Source organism: Festucalex cinctus, chromosome 12 (genome assembly GCF_051991245.1).
Source record: "Festucalex cinctus isolate MCC-2025b chromosome 12, RoL_Fcin_1.0, whole genome shotgun sequence".
Classification (NCBI taxonomy): domain Eukaryota; kingdom Metazoa; phylum Chordata; class Actinopteri; order Syngnathiformes; family Syngnathidae; genus Festucalex; species Festucalex cinctus.
Genome location: NC_135422.1, coordinates 18,920,190 through 18,943,014, shown reverse-complemented (window position 1 = coordinate 18,943,014; position 22,825 = coordinate 18,920,190). Strand labels below are relative to the sequence as shown.

At 40.7% G+C, this 22,825-nt stretch overlaps 1 protein-coding gene and 1 long non-coding RNA gene across 3 annotated transcripts in view; one reads left to right on the top strand and one right to left on the bottom strand.

The window, feature by feature from the left end:
• The window catches only part of LOC144031141 (uncharacterized), a 30,770-nt gene extending 7,975 nt beyond the window's left edge, over window positions 1–22,795 (top strand). The window contains exons 2-7 of the mRNA XM_077537935.1: window positions 966–1,015; window positions 1,364–1,474; window positions 2,540–2,644; window positions 2,735–2,888; window positions 2,965–3,125; window positions 3,209–22,795. Coding sequence (XP_077394061.1) covers window positions 966–1,015; window positions 1,364–1,474; window positions 2,540–2,644; window positions 2,735–2,888; window positions 2,965–3,125; window positions 3,209–22,168 — 19,541 coding nt within the window. The 3' untranslated portion in view covers window positions 22,169–22,795. The remainder of the gene's footprint in view (window positions 1–965; window positions 1,016–1,363; window positions 1,475–2,539; window positions 2,645–2,734; window positions 2,889–2,964; window positions 3,126–3,208) is intronic.
• LOC144031143 (uncharacterized) overlaps window positions 1–22,825 on the bottom strand; it is a 43,066-nt gene that overhangs the window by 18,264 nt on the left and 1,977 nt on the right. The gene's annotated exons all lie outside the window — the stretch shown is intronic.

Genomic DNA, 22,825 nt, shown 5'->3' with positions numbered 1-22,825 from the left:
GCGGAGGGAGAGTGGGGGCAGTGAGCCAACAGCTTGCTGCTGGTACTGTTCTGCTCAAATGGGTCTTTCCAGTCACTCAAATGCAGTGATTGGAAAATATAGTATAACTTTAAGATACAAGTTACTCTACATTATATGAAGCTTTATTAACACTGCAGCTACCAACCAGAGAAATGTAGCAAGCTAATCTACAATAAATGACAAAAGTAGCTTAACTACATCAAAGCTAATTCAGCTGGGTAGAGTCTTTTTAAACTACTTTTTAATTTTTTTTTTACCTTTGCACTATTTGGGTATATGAGTGACGTGAAGTTTGTAGAAATACTTAAATGTGTATCCTAAAATTTGGGTTGGATGACTTGTTAACAGCAGCCTCCTTTTGGAAAGGTTGCTCAGTAAACACCAGAAGGAATGACTTTTTTTTTTTTTGTAAGAACTCAATAAGTTAAGTGAATTTGTTAAGGTATGATGTCCAGCCGTGTGCTTTCCATCAAACCCAGTTGAATTATCAAATAATTTGCAGTCATGTTTTTTGTACGTATACCATCTATGGCACATAAATAGTACGTACTGTACATGATATCAAACATAAAAAGTGCATTTAGTGTTTAGAACTGCCTGGGGAAATGGTAGCATCGGTGGAAGCTACCATGCTACGTGATCAAAAAAAAGTCAAAAGATCCGCATACATAAAATCTGAGGACATGCTATCACTCCCGACACTAACAACAAGCAACAAGATGCATTTGTAGTCAGATTTTCCCTTTTTGGAAATGCGTCTCATGTATGGATCAATAAAGAGGATCACTTAACAGAACATGGAGGAGATGGGCCCCGGAGGGAATTGTTGCCAGGAAGAACTTTACATAAAGTCTCAACGCAGCAGACTTCAGGCTCAGATGAGATAAAACAATTCTGATATTACAAACAAATGTTGAAGTAGTGTGTTGTGTTAATATCTGTAGGAGCTGGACGCAGGTTGCGAGCGCCAGACCTTGGCTCAGAGGACCACTCGGTGAGTCTAAATACACATTTGAGCAGTGTAGATTAATAGGAACCACTGGTTCAAAATCAAAATCTCAAATGCAGTTGGCTTTACCTCTCTGCAGTTACACCTTGTGTATAGACATGCTACCCATGGTTGATGAAATGCTCAAGTTTAAAATCTACTCTAGTATAGCAACTAAGTTTTTGTATTTTGTTATTCCCCACCACTGAAGAAATATCACAACTGTCAATGCCTCAGCAAAGTGTCATGATCCCACCTTTTGCTTCCTTTTGGCAACATGAAGCTGACAGAAACAGCAAAAAAAAAAAAGAGTTATCAAATCAAAGCATGGCCTAACACCAGTGTCGTCGACAGGCATGTGACGAGCCGTCTCATTTCACCGAGGGCGAGAGACCACGCCCTCAGGGATCGTCCCCCGTCGAGGAACATCCAGAGACGGAGAAATATAGCGACAGTGACAAGGAGGTAAAGCGCAGTACAGCACACATGACTGGAAACTGGCCAACAAACGCTCTCATGAATTATTGACTGCAGCAATTTTCTCTCCAGCTCAAAAACTCATTTGAGTCAACTATTTCTTCTTGTGTGTACGATACCACAGAGACCACACTATGGCCCAAACGTGCTGCTTCATTTCTTTGCCGTTATAATTCTTAGGCCAAATTAATCACCTTTTTGAGAGCATTGACTGAATTTCTAAAAACTGAGCCCCAAAGCCAAACATACAGTAGCAAACATGAAAATAAGTATGCATGTCTATCATGTGTAGAGATATAAAAACATCTCAAGAACCAATGCCAAAACAAAAAGACAGAAGTCTTCCATTTAGTCTTGAAGTGGCCATTTTAGTATCATTTCAGCCATTTCCACGTGTCTTAAAAAACAACACTGTTGTCCGAAAGATTTTGTCTGGTTGCTACCAAATGAAATGGCATTTTGTTTTGTTAATCATTGACTTTTTTTTTTTGTTGTTGTCACCATCAACCACAAAACTGATATGTGTCCCGACCTAGATCAAAACTGCCATACATTAAAGAGATTCAAAAGCGCCCACCTACTGTCAAAATGTAAATGTATACCTGCAGTCCTCCGTCTGGCTCAGCTACCTAAATTTGCGTATACAGTCTTCCCTCTCTATAACGCGGTTCACTTTTCGCGGTCTCGCTGTATCGCAGATTTTTTTTTAAGAGCAATTTTGCATATTTTTTTACAGTAATATACCCATTTTATAAAATTTATGAAGGTTTGAACATTGTCAATGTTTGAACAAGAGAGAAATGTGAGAACATGTAAATGCCTCAATGAGAAAAGTGTATAAATTGTGCGGTCGGGGATTTTAGAGCCTTAAAACATTTATAAGAGTTGTAAAACATAAAGCTAACTACTTCGCGGATTTCATTTATTGCGGGTATTTTTTGGAACCTAACCCCAGCGGAAAACGAGGGAACACTGTATAATTTAACCATGAGAACAAATGATGGCGGTGGATGTGTTCACTCACAGCTTTGTTTTTTTTTTTTTTTTTTACAGGAAGATGACCCACACCACAAGAGAGGCAGGGGAAAGAAGGGTAAAAAGTCTGGCTTTGGTTGTGGGTTTGACCGCCGCTCGACTCCAAAGATGAGCAAACTGAAGGTGGGTAATTTCCCAATCAATTTCGCAGGATTGCTAAAGTGCACCAATTGTTCCTAAACAACTACCTACCAAATGTTGGTGTTTGGACAGGAAGCGTACAGCCCAGAGTCAGGGATGATCGTGAAAACAGCCAAAGATGGTGGTGCAGAAGGTCTTGTATACGGTGGAGGAGGTAAAGAAGGCATCTTCATCAAAGAAGTGGTGCCAGAGTCACCTGCCTCGAAAAGTCTACAATTGAAAGAAGGTATTCTTCCAGTTTGACAAAAGAAAGAACTTACCAATATGCTTCTTAAAATCTTCTCCTCCTTCTTTAAATGCAGGCGATCAGCTTCTGAGTGCCACCGTGTATTTTGACAATGTGTCATATCAGGACGCCATTCAGATTCTGGAGCATGCACAGGCTTACAAAGTGAAGCTGTGCCTAAAACGCAAACCCGACATCACAGAGACGGAGCCCCTCGCTGAGTCTGACATCATCCCTGTAACTATTTTAGTTTATATCTCCAGACTTTTTATGGGGCGTTCTTTTACTGGGACAACACTAACATTTCTGTTCCCAACCAGGAGGATGAAACCTTCACTCCAGAGATGAGAGAACATGGGAAATCCAAGAGACGAGGTGATGCACGCATTTCTTGGCCCAAGTTTCCCTCCTTAGGGAGAGGAAAGAAGTCCCGTTTTGCAAGGTCTCACAGTTCCTCAGAAGCTGATGAGCAGAGGAAGCTGGAGCTCAGTCCAACCACGAGCGACACAGAGTCCCCAATAAAGACTCAAGACGCCCTCAAAGGCAAGAAACGGCATAAGATGAAGCTTCCGTCTCTGACAAAGAGAGGCCGCATTAGTTCATCTGAGGATCAGGACACTGACGCACCGACAACATGCACACAAGAAGCTGCAGAACTGCTCTCACCCGAAGGCCTTCAAAGCCCCATGGGAAGAAGGCCTGAAGTGCACAGGACCGAGGAGATGACTCTGGTAGAAGTTTCTGACTCAAGAGTGACCAAACCTTTAGCTATTCAACACAAGGTGGAGCTCATTGCTATAGACAGCGCTTTAAAAACAACTGATCTAACGGTAGCTCTGACGGGTGAAGAAAGCCCCACCGGACCACTGTCTCCTGATGGTAAGAAAAAGAAGAAAGAAAGGTCTGAATTAAAAATTAAAATGATAGGGAAGGAAAAATCACACAAAAAAGAGGCAAAAGCAAAATCACCTAAAAGGCTAAAAACACTGGGTGCAAGTTTAGAAATAGCAGATCAAGGCACTGTCAAGGACGATCAACTTGAGCATACCACTCAAATTGAACAAACATCACCACTTAAAGGCAAAGGCAAAACTAAAAAAAGAATCCTCCTTCCTAAGCGTGAAGACATTGAAATTCCTGGTATGGAGGACATGTCAAGAAGGACAAAAGTGAAAGGACCCCACGATGTGCTACCAGAAACAGTGCAACTCTCAATTGATGTGGACAGCGTGAAAGAAGCTGTTTCAAAATTGCCTGGATATAAATTACCCAAGGTTGATATGTGTGGAGTACCCATTCCTGAAGAAATCACTGTGATAGATGCCAATGCTCAAAGAATATCAGTAAAAACACCCACTAAAGTCGCTGATAGCAAAGCGAAACAGGAGGCACCCATCAGTAAGGCTGAGGACACTTCCACTCCAGAATTATCCAAGACTTCATTCAACCTACCAAAGATCAAACATGGTGACTTACCTTCAGAAGAAGTTCTAACTGTGACCCGGATGGACCAAACTGCAGAGACAACACAAGAGTGTGAACCTGCACTGACCTCAAAAGACTCTGACAAGAAATCAAAGACGACAAAGATAGTTTTGCCAAGTATCGGGTTTTCAAAGGCAGACTTTAGAATACCTGACGTTGGAATGTATTTGCCAAAGCCAAATATTTCCAAGCCAGAGAATGAAGAGGTGAAAGGAGAAAGAACTATATTCCTAAAAGAAGAAATAAGTGACAAAGGCATCAAGTTAGATGCCAAAACGTATGAAGTTGAAACAGCTGCTGTGACAAGTACTGGTGAACTCGAATACATCGATTCAGCTGAATCCCCTGTTGAGAGAGAACTTGATGGAAAAGGAAGCCCAATCAAAACACTGACATTTGAAGTATCATTGCCAAAGTTAAGAAGTCCAGAAACTGATTTAAGCTTATCAAAGACTGATGGAAAAGTCAAATCACCTGATGCTCAATTAGGCGCATACAAGCATATTCCAGAAGAGAAGCAGACAGGTGACATTGCAGCGTCGCCCATAGATCAGGGAACAAAAGAACGGAAGTTTAAAATGCCACAGTTTGAATTCACGATACCGGAAATCACTGGACCACAACTCAATGTAAACTTTTTCAAAAAAGAGGTGGATGTGAAAAAGCCAGAGCCTGAATCTGAGGCAGAATTGCCAGAAGCCTTAGATGTGGATTTAAGTCCTGGAAAAGCACAGACGTCAACACGGAAAGCTAAAACACCTGAACTTCAGCCTGGTGTTAAACTTGATGGTCATGAAGGCATATTTCAAATGCCAAAATTGAAAGTAAAAGGACCCGATTTTGATTTTGGTTTACACAAGGAAGGTGGAGATGCTATTGTGCCAGAGGCCAAGGTTGATGCCAATATTAATATTCCCAGAAAGGACCTTGTAGTAAACATTTCCGCACCTAGCGTGGATACTGAAGGATCTGTGATAGACATGAAGACTAAAGATGCTGAGCAGGATGGAAAAGGAAGCAAGTTTAAAATGCCACATCTCAGTTTCTCCATGCCAAAGGTAAAAGGACACAAAACAGACTCAGGCTTGTCAAAAAAAGGCACGGGGGTCACCACACCAGAGCCTAAAGTTGATGTCGGAATGCCAGATATTCCCAAAATGTACACTAGTGAGGCCAAAGCCGAAGTCAAGCTTCCAACAGCATCATCGGTTGCTGTGGGAATTAAACCACCAGAGTGTGAGGCAGAAATAGATGGAGAGGGAATTAAGTTGAAAATGCCAAAGTTGGGTGTAAAAATGCCAAAAATAGGGCCTGACATTGACTTAACAAAGAAAGATGTTGATGTCCATCTCCAGGACACAAGAACTGATGGAAAATTTCCAGAGACTCTAAAAATGGATGTAAATATTGGACAAATTGATGATTCACAGTCAGAGATCGACATTAAAAAACCTCATTCACAAATTCAAGCATTTGATGTTGACCATAGAGAGAAATTCAAACACATAAAGGCAGGTGTTGACATCAAATGTCCAGATGTTCCCAAAGTCGATCTTGGAGTAGTGAGTATTGGGATTGCAGAGGCAAAAATGGAAGATCGTGAGATAGATACTGAACCTTTGTATGCTGAAATTGAACATAAAGGAGGCAAGTTCAAAATGCCAAAACTTGGAATCTCCATGCCAAAAGTAAAAGGACCAGAAATTGATTTAAGTACAGCAAAGAAAGATGTGAATCTACGAGAAGCCAAAGCTGAAGTCAAAATCTCTAGTGAGGAAAAAAAAGAGCTTTCTGTTGAAGATGATATTAAAATGCCCAAGATAAATATTTCAGCAAAGGACACAACATCACCAACGAAATTTTGGAGGCCAACATTCAAACTACCAAAATTCGGGGTTGTTTCTCCAGGTCTCTCTGTAGAGGTACCCGATGGAGACAAACATGTAAAAATAGATGGATTTGATGACACAATTCCTGAGGAGGTTTTAGCAGTTAGCATTAAACCACCGCACATTGACACAGATGGTCCATCAATAGAGATGACAATGAATCAAGCTGAATATGAGGAGAAAGAAAGCAAGTTTAAGCTACCCACTCTTGGTTTCTCTGTGCCAGAGGTCAAGGGGCCAAGTATTGATTTTAGCATTTCAAAAACAGCTTCAGAAGAGATACCACCAAAAGTCAAAGGTGAAATTCATCTTCCTGACGTTGAACTGAGAGAAACCTCGGACACCGTAGGAATTAAATCCCCTGAAATTGACATTGAAACAAATTACCCTGAAGGATCACCTTCAAAATTTAAACTACCATCACTGAAATTCCCCAAATTCTCCTTAACAAAGCAAAGTAGCAAAGAATCTGAAGTTGAAATTGTTCCCCCAGATGTTGACATTTCAATTCCACAAGGAAGTTTGGAGGTCATTAAACCTAAAGTTGAGTTTCAACCAGCAGAAGTTGATGTCAAAATGTACGAGCAGGACAGTAAGTTTAAAATGCCAAACTTTGACATCTCCATGCCAAAGGTAACAGGCCCTGACATTGATATAAGCTTATCAAAGAAAGAGGGAAAGATCAGACTCCCAGAAGTGGAACTACCAGCAACTAAAGTGGAAATAGAAGGTCCAAATATTGAAGCTCAAACAAGCAATTTTGAAGGATCACCATCAAAATTCAAATTACCGACTGTAAAATTCCCCAAATTCTCATTAACTAAGCAAAGTAGCAAAGAGTCTGAAGTTGAGATTGGTCACCCAGATGTTAACATTTCTATTCCAGAAGGACAGTTGAAAGGGACTCAACCTCAAATTGAGTTTCAAACACCAGAAGTTGATGTCAAAATAGATGACCAGGCGAGCAAGTTTAAAGTGCCTAGGTTTGGCATTGCCATGCCTAAATTAAAAGGCCCTGACATTGATATAAGTTTGTCAAAGAAAGATGGAGAGATCAAAATCCCAGAAGCTGAAGTTCAACTAACAGATGCTGACATGAAACTACCATCAGCTAAAGTGGATATAGAAGGTCCAAAGATTGAAGCACAAACAAGTGGGGTTGAGGGATCTCCTTCAAAATTCAAACTACCAGTAGTGAAATTTCCCAAATTGTCGTTGACAAAGCAAAGCAGCAAAGAGTCTGAAGTTGAGATTGATCTCCCAGCTGTTGACGTTTCTCTTCCAGAAGGAAAACTGGAACTCACATCACCTAAAGTGGAATTTCAACCACCAGAAGTTGACGTAGATATTGAAGAGCATGACAGCAAGTTTAAAATGCCAAAGTTTGGCATATCATTGCCAAAAATGAAAGAGCCAGACATTGATATAAGCCTATCAAAGAAAGATGGAGATATCAAACTCCCAGAAGCTGAAGTTGAACTCACAGATGTCGAAATTAAACTCCCAACAGCTAAAGCAGAAGTAGAAGGTATCAAGATTGAAGCTCAAGCAGGCAGTATTGAGGGGTCGCCTTCTAAATTCAAACTACCAACACTAAAATTACCTAAATTAGGAGTAGCTTTACCACAGGTCAATGTGGAAATGGAGAAACACGTCAAGGTGGATAAAGTAGATGTAAAATCACCAGAATTAAACGTTCAAGGTAAACTTCCAGAGTCTGCTACAGATTTTGATGTCAAAGTGAAAAAGTCTCGTTTCTCATTTCCTAAATTCTCATTAACCAAGCAAAGTAGCAAAGAGTCTGAATATGATATTGGTGTGCCAGATGTTGATGTTTCTATTCTAGAAGGAAATCTGGAGGTTGCTCTTCCTCAAGTGGAATTTCAACCACCGCAAGTTGATGTGAATTTAGACGAACAGGAGAACAAGTTTAAAATGCCCAAATTTGGCATCTCCAAGCCCAAAGTAAAAGGACCTGAAATTAATATCAGCTTATCAGAGAAGGATGGAGAGCTCAGACTCCCAGAAGCCGAAGTTCAACTCACAGATATTGAAATGAAACTACCATCAGCTAAAGCAGAAATAGAAGGTCCTAAGATTGAAGTGCAAACAAGCAATCTTGAGGGATCACCATCAAAATTTAAACTACCAACATTCTCGTTTCCCAAATTCTCAATAACTAAGCAAAGTAGTAAAGAATCCGAAGTTGAGACTGGCCTCCCAGATGTTGATGCTTCTATACCAAAGGGAAATTTAGAGGTCACTCTACCTCAAGTGGATTTTAAATCACCAGAAGTTGATGTCGGTACAGATGGGCAGGAGAGCAAGTTTAAAATGCCAAAATTTGGCATCTCCATGCCAAAAGTAAAAGGGCCTGACATAGATATAAGCATATCAAAGAAAGATGGAGAAATAAGACACCCAGAGAGTGAAGTTCAACTCACATCTGTTGAAATGAAACTACCATCAGCTAAAGTCGAAACAGAAGGTCCCAAGATTGAAGCTCAACAAGGGAGTCTTGAGGAATCTCCCTCGAAATTCAAACTACCAACACTGAAATTACCAAAATTAGGGGTGGCCTTGCCGCAGGCCAGTGTGGAAGTGGACAAAGATGTCAAAGTGGAGCAAACAGATGTAAAGTCACCAGATATAAAACTAGAAGCAGAACTTCCTGATACTGCTACAGATGTTGACGTCAAAGTGAAAAAGTCTAGATTCTCATTTCCCAAATTCTCATTAACCAAGCAAAGTAGTAAAGAGTCTGAAGTTGATATTGGTCTCCCCGATGTTGATGTTTCTGTTCCAGCAGGAAAACTGGAAATCACTTCACCTAAGGTAGAATTTAAACCATCAGATATTGATGTAAATATAGATGGCCAGGACAGCAAGTTAAAAATGCCAAAATTTGGCATCTCCATGCCAAAAGTAAAAGGACCCGACATTGATATAGGTTTATTAAGGAAAGATGGGGATATCAAACTCCCAGAAGCTGAGGTTCAACTCACAGACGCTGAATTGAAACTACCATCAGCAAAAGTGGAAATAGAAGGGCCAAAGACTGAAGTTCACCCAGCCAGCGTTGAGGGATCTCCTTCAAAATTCAAACTACCAACATTCAAATTACCAAAATTAGGGATGGCTTTACCACAGGTGAGTGCGGAAGTGGACAAAGAAATCAAGGTGGTCGGAGCAAATATACAATCACCAGAAATAAAAATTGAAGCTAAAGTTCATGATCCTGCTACAGATGTTGATGTAAAAATGAAAAAGTCTAAATTTTCATTTCCCAAATTCTCATTAACCAAGCAAAGTAGCAAAGAGTCTGAAGATGATATTGGTGTGCGAGATGTTGATGTTTCTATTCCAGAAGGAAATCTGGAGGTTACTGTTCCTCAAGTGGAATTTCAACCACCAGAAATTGATGTAAATGTAGATGGTCAGGAGAGCAAGTTTAAATTGCCAAAGTTTGGAATCTCCATGCCAAAAGTAAAAGGACCCGACACAACGGATGGAGAGATAAGGCTCCTAGAAACTCAAGTTGAACTCCCGGATGCTGAAATTAAACTACCATCAGCGAAAGTGGATATTGAAGCTCCTAAAATTGAAGCTCAACCAGGAAGTGTTGAAGGATCGCCATCAAAATTCAAACTGCCAACATTAAAATTACCCAAATTAGGGATGGCCTTACCACAGGTCAGTGTTGACGTGACTGATACGGACAAAGACATCAAGGTACATGGAGGAAGTATAAAATCACCAGAATTAAAGGTTGATGCTAAAATTCCTGATCCTGCCACAGATGTTGATGTTAAAGTGAAAAAGTCTAGATTCTCATTTCCCAAATTTTCATTAACCAAGCAAAGCAGCAAAGACTCTGACGTTGATATTGATCTCCCAGATGCTGATGTTTCTATTCCTGAGGGGAAAATAGAAATCACTTCACCTCAAGTGGAGTTTCAACCACCAGAAGTTGATGTAAATATAGATGGTCAGGAGACCAAGTTCAAAATGCCAAAGTTTGGCATCTCTATGCCAAAAATGAAAGGACCCGAAATTGACATAAGTTTATCACAAAAAGATGGAGAGATCAAACTCCCAGAAGCTGAAGTTGAAATTCCGCATGTTGATGTTAAACTACCATCAGCTAGAGTGGAAATTGAAGCTCCTAAAATTGAAGCTCCATCAGGTAGTGTTGAAGGATCGTCATCAAAATTCAAACTGCCAACATTCAAATTACCCAAATTAGGGGTGGCCTTACCACAGGTCAGTGTTGACGTGACTCATACGGACACAGACATCAAGGTACATGGAGGAGGTATAAAATCACCAGAATTAAAGGTTGATGCTAAAATTCCTGATCCTGCCACAGATGTTGATGTTAAAGTGAAAAAGTCTAGATTTGCATTTCCCAAATTGTCATTAACCAAGCAAAGTAGCAAAGACTCTGATGTTGATATTGATCTCCCAGCTGTTGATATTTCTATTCCAGAGGGGAAAATAGAAATCACGTCACCTCAAGTGGAGTTTCAACCACCAGAAGGTGATGTGAATATAGATGGTCAGGAGAGCAAGTTTAAAATGCCAAAGTTTGGCATTTCCATGCCACAAGTGAAAGGTCCTGACATTGATATAAGCTTGTCAAAGAAAGATGGAGAGATCAAACTCCCAGAAGCTGAAGTTGAACTCCCGGATGTTGACGTTAAACTACCATCAGTTAAAGTGGAAAGTGAAGCTCCTAAAATTGAAGTGCAACGAGGTGGCGTTGAGGGATCTCCATCTAAATTTAAGCTACCAACATTTTCACTTCCCAAATTCTCATTATCCAAAGAAAGTAGCAAAGAGCCTGATGTTGACATTGGTCTCCCTGGTGTTGATGTTTCTGTTCCAGAAGGAAAAGTGGAAATCACTTCACCTCAAGTGGAGTTTCAACCACCAGAAGTTGATGTAAATATAGACGGTCAGGAGAGCAAGTTTAAAATGCCAAAGTTTGGCATCTCTATGCCAAAAATGAAAGGACCCGACATTGATATAAGCATATCAAAAAAAGATGGAGATATTCTACTCCCTGAAGCTAAAGTTGAACTCACAGATGATGTTGAAATGAAACTACCGTCAGCTAAAATAGAAATACCAGATCATGAGATTGATGTTCAACCAGGTAGTGTTGAGGGATCGCCATCAAAATTCAAACTACCAACAATAAAATTTCCCAAATTACCATTTACAAAGCAAAGTAGCAAAGAGTCTCAAGTTGATATTGGTCTCCCAAATGTTGATGTTTCTATTCCAGAAGGGCAACTGGAAATTGCTTCAAGTAAAGGGGAGTTTCAAACACCAGAAGTTGATGTAAATATCGATGGTGAGGAAAGTAAGTTTAAAATGCCAAAGTTTGGCATCTCCATGCCGCAAGTGAAAGGGCCTGATGTTGATGTAAGTTTATCAAAGAAAGATGGCGAGATCACACTCTCAGAAGCTGAAGTTAAACTCACAAATATTGAAATGCCATCAGCTAAAATGGAAATAGAGGGTGCTAAGTTTGAAGCTCAACCAAGTGGTGTTGAAGGCTCTCCATCCAAATTCAAACTACCAACATTCAAATTACCTAAATTAGGGGTGGCTTTACCACAGGTCAATGTTGACGTGCCTGACATGGGGAAACACATCGAAGTTGACGGAGCAGATATAAAATCACCAGATTTAAATGTAGAAGCAAAAATTCCGGATCCTGCCACAGACATTGATGGCAAAGTGAAAAAGTCAAGATTCTCATTTCCCAAATTTTCATTATCCAAGCAAAGTAGCAAAGAATCTGAAGTTGATATTGGTCTCACCGATGTTGAAGTTTCTGCTCCAGAAGGAAAATTAGAAATCACTTCACCTAAGATAGAGTTTCAACAACCAGAAGTTGGTGTAGATATAGACGAGCACGAGAGCAAGTTCAAAATGCCAAAGTTTGGCATTTCTATGCCAAAAATGAAAGGACCTGAAATTGATATAAGCTTATCAAAGAAAGATGGCGATATGACACTCCCAGAAGCTAAAGTTGATGAGTTGAGTGATGCTGAAATGAAAATACCATCTGCGAAACTAGAAATCGAACCTCCTAAAATTGTCGCTGGAACAAGGAGTGTTGAGGAATCACCTTCAAAATTCAAGCTACCGACTTTCTCATTTCCCAAATTCTCAATAACGAAGGATCACAAAGAATCTGAAGTTGATATTGGTCTCCCTGGTGTTGATGTTTCTGTTCCAGAAGGAAAAATGGAAATCACTTCACCTCAAGTGGAGTTTCAACCACCAGAAGGTGATTTGAATATAGACGGCCAGGAGAGCAAGTTCAAAATGCCAAAGTTTGGCATCTCTATGCCAAAAATGAAAGGACCCGACATTGACATAAGCATATCAAAGAAAGATGGAGATATCAAACTTCCAGAAGCTGAAGTTGAACTCCCAGATATTGATCTTAAACTGCCATCAGTTCAAGTGGATAATGAAGCTCCTAAAATTGAAGCTCCATCAGGTAGTGTTGAAGGATCTCCATCAAAATTCAAACTGCCAACATTCAAATTACCCAAATTAGGGGTGGCTTTACCGCAGGTCAGTGTTGACGGGGCTGATACGGACACAGATATCAAGGTACATGGAGGAAGTATAAAATCACCAGAATTAAAGGTTGATGCCAAAATTCCTGATCCTGCCACAGATGTTGATGTCAAAGTGAAAAAGTCTAGATTCTCATTTCCCAAATTTTCATTAACCAAGCAAAGCAGCAAAGACTCTGACGTTGATATTGATCTCCCAGATGCTGATGTTTCTATTCCTGAGGGAAAAATACAAATTACTTCACCTCAAGTGGAGTTTCAACCACCAGAAGTTGATGTGAATATAGACGGCCAGGAGAGCAAGTTTAAAATGCCAAAGTTTGGCATCTCTATGCCAAAAATGAAAGGACCCGACATTGACATAAGCATATCAAAGAAAGATGGAGATATCAAACTTCCAGAAGCTGAAGTTGAACTCCCAGATATTGATGTTAAACTGCCATCAGTTCAAGTGGATACTGAAGCTCCTAAAATTGAAGCTCCACCAGGTAGTGTTGAAGGATCTCCATCAAAATTCAAACTCCCAACATTCAAATTACCCAAATTAGGGGTGGCCTTACCACAGGTCAGTGTTGACGTGGCTGATACGGACACCAAGGTACATGGTGGAGGTATAAAATCACCAGAATTAAAGATGGACACTAAAATTCCTGATCCTGCCACAGATGTTGATGTCAAAGTGAAAAAGTCTAGATTCGCATTTCCCAAATTCTCATTAACCAAGCAAAGCAGCAAAGACTCTGACGTTGATGTTGATCTCCCAGATGTTGATGTTTCTATTGCTGAGGGGAAAATACAAATCACTTCACCTCAAGTGGAGTTTCAACCACCAGAAGTTGATGTGAATATAGACGGCCAGGAGAGCAAGTTCAAAATGCCAAAGTTTGGCATCTCTATGCCAAAAATGAAAGGACCCGACATTGACATGAGCTTATCAAAGAAAGATGGAGAGATCAAACTCCCAGAAGCTGAAGTTGAACTCCCAGATATTGATGTTAAACTGCCATCAGTTCAAGTGGATACTGAAGCTCCTAAAATTGAAGCTCCGTCAGGTAGTGTTGAAGGATCTCCATCAAAATTCAAACTGCCAACATTCAAATTACCCAAATTAGGGGTGGCCTTACCACAGGTCAGTGTTGACGGGGCTGATACGGACACAGATATCAAGGTACATGGAGGAAGTATAAAATCACCAGAATTAAAGGTTGATGCCAAAATTCCTGATCCTGCCACAGATGTTGATGTCAAAGTGAAAAAGTCTAGATTCTCATTTCCCAAATTTTCATTAACCAAGCAAAGCAGCAAAGACTCTGACGTTGATATTGATCTCCCAGATGCTGATGTTTCTATTCCTGAGGGAAAAATACAAATTACTTCACCTCAAGTGGAGTTTCAACCACCAGAAGTTGATGTGAATATAGACGGTCAGGAGAGCAAGTTTAAAATGCCAAAGTTTGGCATCTCTATGCCAAAAATGAAAGGACCCGACATTGACATAAGCATATCAAAGAAAGATGGAGATATCACACTTCCAGAAGCTGAAGTTGAACTCCCAGATATTGATGTTAAACTGCCATCAGTTCAAGTGGATACTGAAGCTCCTAAAATTGAAGCTCCACCAGGTAGTGTTGAAGGATCTCCATCAAAATTCAAACTACCAACATTCAAATTACCCAAATTAGGGGTGGCCTTACCACAGGTCAGTGTTGACGGGGCTGATACGGACACAGATATCAAGGTACATGGAGGAAGTATAAAATCACCAGAATTAAAGGTTGATGCCAAAATTCCTGATCCTGCCACAGATGTTGATGTCAAAGTGAAAAAGTCTAGATTCTCATTTCCCAAATTTTCATTAACCAAGCAAAGCAGCAAAGACTCTGACGTTGATATTGATCTCCCAGATGCTGATGTTTCTATTCCTGAGGGAAAAATACAAATTACTTCACCTCAAGTGGAGTTTCAACCACCAGAAGTTGATGTGAATATAGACGGCCAGGAGAGCAAGTTTAAAATGCCAAAGTTTGGCATCTCTATGCCAAAAATGAAAGGACCCGACATTGACATAAGCATATCAAAGAAAGATGGAGATATCAAACTTCCAGAAGCTGAAGTTGAACTCCCAGATATTGATGTTAAACTGCCATCAGTTCAAGTGGATACTGAAGCTCCTAAAATTGAAGCTCCACCAGGTAGTGTTGAAGGATCTCCATCAAAATTCAAACTCCCAACATTCAAATTACCCAAATTAGGGGTGGCCTTACCACAGGTCAGTGTTGACGTGGCTGATACGGACACCAAGGTACATGGTGGAGGTATAAAATCACCAGAATTAAAGATGGACACTAAAATTCCTGATCCTGCCACAGATGTTGATGTCAAAGTGAAAAAGTCTAGATTCGCATTTCCCAAATTCTCATTAACCAAGCAAAGCAGCAAAGACTCTGACGTTGATATTGATCTCCCAGATGTTGATGTTTCTATTGCTGAGGGGAAAATACAAATCACTTCACCTCAAGTGGAGTTTCAACCACCAGAAGTTGATGTGAATATAGACGGCCAGGAGAGCAAGTTCAAAATGCCAAAGTTTGGCATCTCTATGCCAAAAATGAAAGGACCCGACATTGACATGAGCATATCAAAGAAAGATGGAGAGATCAAACTCCCAGAAGCTGAAGTTGAACTCCCAGATATTGATGTTAAACTGCCATCAGTTCAAGTGGATACTGAAGCTCCTAAAATTGAAGCTCCGTCAGGTAGTGTTGAAGGATCTCCATCAAAATTCAAACTGCCAACATTCAAATTACCCAAATTAGGGGTGGCCTTACCACAGGTCAGTGTTGACGGGGCTGATACGGACACAGATATCAAGGTACATGGAGGAAGTATAAAATCACCAGAATTAAAGGTTGATGCCAAAATTCCTGATCCTGCCACAGATGTTGATGTCAAAGTGAAAAAGTCTAGATTCTCATTTCCCAAATTTTCATTAACCAAGCAAAGCAGCAAAGACTCTGACGTTGATATTGATCTCCCAGATGCTGATGTTTCTATTCCTGAGGGAAAAATACAAATTACTTCACCTCAAGTGGAGTTTCAACCACCAGAAGTTGATGTGAATATAGACGGCCAGGAGAGCAAGTTTAAAATGCCAAAGTTTGGCATCTCTATGCCAAAAATGAAAGGACCCGACATTGACATAAGCATATCAAAGAAAGATGGAGATATCAAACTTCCAGAAGCTGAAGTTGAACTCCCAGATATTGATGTTAAACTGCCATCAGTTCAAGTGGATACTGAAGCTCCTAAAATTGAAGCTCCACCAGGTAGTGTTGAAGGATCTCCATCAAAATTCAAACTACCAACATTCAAATTACCCAAATTAGGTGTGGCCTTACCACAGGTCAGTGTTGACGGGGCTGATACGGACACAGATATCAAGGTACATGGAGGAAGTATAAAATCACCAGAATTAAAGGTTGATGCCAAAATTCCTGATCCTGCCACAGATGTTGATGTCAAAGTGAAAAAGTCTAGATTCTCATTTCCCAAATTTTCATTAACCAAGCAAAGCAGCAAAGACTCTGACGTTGATATTGATCTCCCAGATGCTGATGTTTCTATTCCTGAGGGAAAAATACAAATTACTTCACCTCAAGTGGAGTTTCAACCACCAGAAGTTGATGTGAATATAGACGGCCAGGAGAGCAAGTTTAAAATGCCAAAGTTTGGCATCTCTATGCCAAAAATGAAAGGACCCGACATTGACATAAGCATATCAAAGAAAGATGGAGATATCAAACTTCCAGAAGCTGAAGTTGAACTCCCAGATATTGATGTTAAACTGCCATCAGTTCAAGTGGATGCTGAAGCTCCTAAAATTGAAGCTCCACCAGGTAGTGTTGAAGGATCTCCATCAAAATTCAAACTCCCAACATTCAAATTACCCAAATTAGGGGTGGCCTTACCACAGGTCAGTGTTGACGTGGCTGATACGGACACCAAGGTACATGGTGGAGGTATAAAATCACCACAATTAAAGATGGACACTAAAATTCCTGATCCTGCCACAGATGTTGATGTCAAAGGGAAAAAGTCTAGATTCGCATTTCCCAAATTCTCATTAACCAAGCAAAGAAGCAAAGACTCTGACGTTGATATTGATCTCCCAGATGTTGATGTTTCTATTGCTGAGGGGAAACTACAAATCACTTCACCTCAAGTGGAGTTTCAACCACCAGAAGTTGATGTGAATATAGACGGCCAGGAGAGCAAGTTCAAAATGCCAAAGTTTGGCATCTCTATGCCAAAAATGAAAGGACCCGACATTGACATGAGCATATCAAAGAAAGATGGAGAGATGAAACTCCCAGAAGCTGAAGTTGAACTCCCAGATATTGATGTTAAACTGCCATCAGTTCAAGTGGATACTGAAGCTCCTAAAATTGAAGCTCCATCAGGGAGTGTTGAAGGATCTCCATCAAAATTCAAACTGCCAACATTCAAATTACCCAAATTAGGAGTGGCCTTACCACAGGTCAGTGTTGACGTGGCTGATACGGACACGGACATGAAGGTACATGGTGGAGGTATAAAATCACCTGAATTAAAGGTTGATGCCAAAATTCCTGATCCTGCCACACATGTTGATGTCAAAGTGAAAAAGTCTAGATTTGCATTTCCCAAATTCTCATTAAGCAAGCAAAGCAGCAAAGACTCTGACGTTGATATTGATCTCCCAGATGTTGATGTTTCTCTTCCTGAGGGGAAAATAGAAATCACTTCACCTCAAGTGGAGTTTCAACCACCAGAAGTTGATGTGAATATAGACGGCCAGGAGAGCAAGTTTAAAATGCCAAAGTTTGGCATCTCTATGCCAAAAATGAAAGGACCCGACATTGACATAAGCATATCAAAGAAAGATGGAGATATCAAACTTCCAGAAGCTGAAGTTGAACTCCCAGATATTGATGTTAAACTGCCATCAGTTCAAGTGGATACTGAAGCTCCTAAAATTGAAGCTCCACCAGGTAGTGTTGAAGGATCTCCATCAAAATTCAAACTCCCAACATTCAAATTACCCAAATTAGGGGTGGCCTTACCACAGGTCAGTGTTGACGTGGCTGATACGGACACCAAGGTACATGGTGGAGGTATAAAATCACCAGAATTAAAGATGGACACTAAAATTCCTGATCCTGCCACAGATGTTGATGTCAAAGTGAAAAAGTCTAGATTCGCATTTCCCAAATTCTCATTAACCAAGCAAAGCAGCAAAGACTCTGACGTTGATATTGATCTCCCAGATGTTGATGTTTCTATTGCTGAGGGGAAAATACAAATCACTTCACCTCAAGTGGAGTTTCAACCACCAGAAGTTGATGTGAATATAGACGGCCAGGAGAGCAAGTTCAAAATGCCAAAGTTTGGCATCTCTATGCCAAAAATGAAAGGACCCGACATTGACATGAGCATATCAAAGAAAGATGGAGAGATCAAACTCCCAGAAGCTGAAGTTGAACTCCCAGATATTGATGTTAAACTGCCATCAGTTCAAGTGGATACTGAAGCTCCTAAAATTGAAGCTCCGTCAGGTAGTGTTGAAGGATCTCCATCAAAATTCAAACTGCCAACATTCAAATTACCCAAATTAGGGGTGGCCTTACCACAGGTCAGTGTTGACGGGGCTGATACGGACACAGATATCAAGGTACATGGAGGAAGTATAAAATCACCAGAATTAAAGGTTGATGCCAAAATTCCTGATCCTGCCACAGATGTTGATGTCAAAGTGAAAAAGTCTAGATTCTCATTTCCCAAATTTTCATTAACCAAGCAAAGCAGCAAAGACTCTGACGTTGATATTGATCTCCCAGATGCTGATGTTTCTATTCCTGAGGGAAAAATACAAATTACTTCACCTCAAGTGGAGTTTCAACCACCAGAAGTTGATGTGAATATAGACGGCCAGGAGAGCAAGTTTAAAATGCCAAAGTTTGGCATCTCTATGCCAAAAATGAAAGGACCCGACATTGACATAAGCATATCAAAGAAAGATGGAGATATCAAACTTCCAGAAGCTGAAGTTGAACTCCCAGATATTGATGTTAAACTGCCATCAGTTCAAGTGGATACTGAAGCTCCTAAAATTGAAGCTCCACCAGGTAGTGTTGAAGGATCTCCATCAAAATTCAAACTACCAACATTCAAATTACCCAAATTAGGTGTGGCCTTACCACAGGTCAGTGTTGACGGGGCTGATACGGACACAGATATCAAGGTACATGGAGGAAGTATAAAATCACCAGAATTAAAGGTTGATGCCAAAATTCCTGATCCTGCCACAGATGTTGATGTCAAAGTGAAAAAGTCTAGATTCTCATTTCCCAAATTTTCATTAACCAAGCAAAGCAGCAAAGACTCTGACGTTGATATTGATCTCCCAGATGCTGATGTTTCTATTCCTGAGGGAAAAATACAAATTACTTCACCTCAAGTGGAGTTTCAACCACCAGAAGTTGATGTGAATATAGACGGCCAGGAGAGCAAGTTTAAAATGCCAAAGTTTGGCATCTCTATGCCAAAAATGAAAGGACCCGACATTGACATAAGCATATCAAAGAAAGATGGAGATATCAAACTTCCAGAAGCTGAAGTTGAACTCCCAGATATTGATGTTAAACTGCCATCAGTTCAAGTGGATGCTGAAGCTCCTAAAATTGAAGCTCCACCAGGTAGTGTTGAAGGATCTCCATCAAAATTCAAACTCCCAACATTCAAATTACCCAAATTAGGGGTGGCCTTACCACAGGTCAGTGTTGACGTGGCTGATACGGACACCAAGGTACATGGTGGAGGTATAAAATCACCACAATTAAAGATGGACACTAAAATTCCTGATCCTGCCACAGATGTTGATGTCAAAGGGAAAAAGTCTAGATTCGCATTTCCCAAATTCTCATTAACCAAGCAAAGAAGCAAAGACTCTGACGTTGATATTGATCTCCCAGATGTTGATGTTTCTATTGCTGAGGGGAAACTACAAATCACTTCACCTCAAGTGGAGTTTCAACCACCAGAAGTTGATGTGAATATAGACGGCCAGGAGAGCAAGTTCAAAATGCCAAAGTTTGGCATCTCTATGCCAAAAATGAAAGGACCCGACATTGACATGAGCATATCAAAGAAAGATGGAGAGATGAAACTCCCAGAAGCTGAAGTTGAACTCCCAGATATTGATGTTAAACTGCCATCAGTTCAAGTGGATACTGAAGCTCCTAAAATTGAAGCTCCATCAGGGAGTGTTGAAGGATCTCCATCAAAATTCAAACTGCCAACATTCAAATTACCCAAATTAGGAGTGGCCTTACCACAGGTCAGTGTTGACGTGGCTGATACGGACACGGACATGAAGGTACATGGTGGAGGTATAAAATCACCTGAATTAAAGGTTGATGCCAAAATTCCTGATCCTGCCACACATGTTGATGTCAAAGTGAAAAAGTCTAGATTTGCATTTCCCAAATTCTCATTAAGCAAGCAAAGCAGCAAAGACTCTGACGTTGATATTGATCTCCCAGATGTTGATGTTTCTCTTCCTGAGGGGAAAATAGAAATCACTTCACCTCAAGTGGAGTTTCAACCACCAGAACACGATGTAAATATAGATGAGCAGGAGAGTAACTTTAAAATCAAAAAGTTGGGCATTTCCATTCCAAAAGTAAAAGACATCGATATAAGCTTATCAAAGAAGGATGGAGATTTCACACTCCCAGATGCTGATCTTCAAATCCCAGATTCTGACATGAAACTAAAATCTACGAAAGGTGAAATAGAAGCTGCTAAGATTGAAGTTAAAAAAAGTAGTGCTGAAGGTTCTCCATCAAAATTTAAATTACCATCTTTCAAATTACCTAAATTTGGAGGTTCTCCATCAAAAGTTCGTGTTGAAGTGCCTGCCATGGATGAAGACACTGATATTGATGGCAAAGAGCTGGAGATGCCTGAAGATGAAGGAAAGCTGGTGGTTTCAGCACCCAGCATTGGCATTATAGGCATGTCTCTAGAAGATACAGCTAAAGGAGATGAACTTGAGGGATCAGGAATCAAAATGAAACCAATACCAGGTGTTGATGCTGACATCAAGGCGTCGGATGTTGAAGTTGAACAATTGGAAATTTCAGTCAGGGAAGCACCAAAAGTTGAAGTCGACGTCAAATTGAGAAAAGGGACAGAGAATGACGACACGAGTCCCGTCTCTCCGAGCAAATTCAAACTGCCATCCTTCAAAATGTCCAAACTGGCATTCTCACGACAAAAACCAGAAGTAGAAAGTGTGTCACCTGACACAGAATATAAAGACAATCAACCAGAGATTAAAACTGCAGTGAATGGAGATGGGAAATCGCCACAAGCAACTCCCACATCATTTGGAGTTGTCCTCAAAAATACTGACACTGAATTCGATGTAGTAAAAACAGAAAAAGGGGACGCGCACCACAAAGACACCACAAAGGGAGAAATCGAATGGAAGGACAAACAAACCAAGCAACAAGCTACTAAAAGTCCCGATCGGGCGGGATGGTTTAAGTTTCCAACATTTGGGCTCTCCTCACCTTTAGAACCTGCCAAAACGCCCCCCAAAAATGATGAGAAGGATCAAAAAAGCCCGTCAGGTGAACGCGACGAGAACATGAGCCCAACCTGTTCTGTGCAGTCATCAGACATCTTTGCTGACATCAGCTCGACAGTGACAAGCGAGTATGTCAGTTTCCCCTCATCTTCTCCGACCAAGATAACGGTCAAATATTCCGATCAGAACTTACCTCCAGAACTCGGAGAGATGAACGTCGCAACTTCTACTGCCAGGTCTGAGCTGATCACCATCGAGCCAAACTTACCCGAGAAGGTCACTATCCTGTCGTCTGAGGTGTCTTCCTCCGAGGAAACTCTCAGGCTGGCGTCGGAGAAAATACACGTTTTCACATCCAATGTGCAACCAGGCCCCGAATCGCATCACGCCAAACTGATGTCCGCGGTCCAGTCGACAGGCGAGGCCAGCCAGATGTCGTCGTCGTGGACAGTGGAGAGCGCTCAGAGCAGCAGGAAGACGGTGTCGCAGAAACGCATCGTGCGCGAAACGTCGCGCGAAAGCACAGAAACCTTTGTGATCACCCAACAGATCACGAAAACGTTCGACCCCGCAGAGTTCTTCGCCGATGACGAGACGGCGTCGTCCATCCAGCGTCTCCGGGAATCCGTTCACTCAGAGAAAATGAGATTTTTTGACGGTGCTGAGAAGTGAGGTGCTAGCTAAATCAACACAAACGTTCCAATAATTATCATTGTTTAGTCAGGGCAGGTATTAAAATAAACCTCTGGCTGCATGTTGGTGGATGAAAAAGACGGACAATCAATGTTGGCAGAGGAAAAAATGGCGATGAAATTGTTCATAAGCTATGTGTCTAGGTGTCTTATGACAGGGCTTCCGTAAATATGCTTATATGTGGTACAGAACATGTTTACTCGCAGCATCTGTGCTCTAGCATCACAAGAGTGTTAACAATCAGGCTATAGCAGAATGAGAATGAATGTTTACGATAGTCTGTGTGTGTGCGTGGGTGTGTGTGTGTGTGTGTGTGTGTGTGTGTGTATATTCTTGTTGATGCAGTAAAGGAAACTCTCGCAAAGAAATATAACAGTTACGATTACAAAAAAAGTGTACCACTGTAACTATATTTTTATTAAGATTTTTGCTTAAACCTCATTTGCTACAATACATACATATTCTATGTATCAGCAGCGCATTCTCAGCCAGTGTGAATAATAATAAAGCTGTCTGTGTAAATAGCTTTTAATGACCTCTGGACTATTCCATATGCTTCAACAATGTCTGCAATATACACATAATAAATACATATTATTAGTCAAAGCATGTCTGAAGAGTTTCATGTCTTACCAC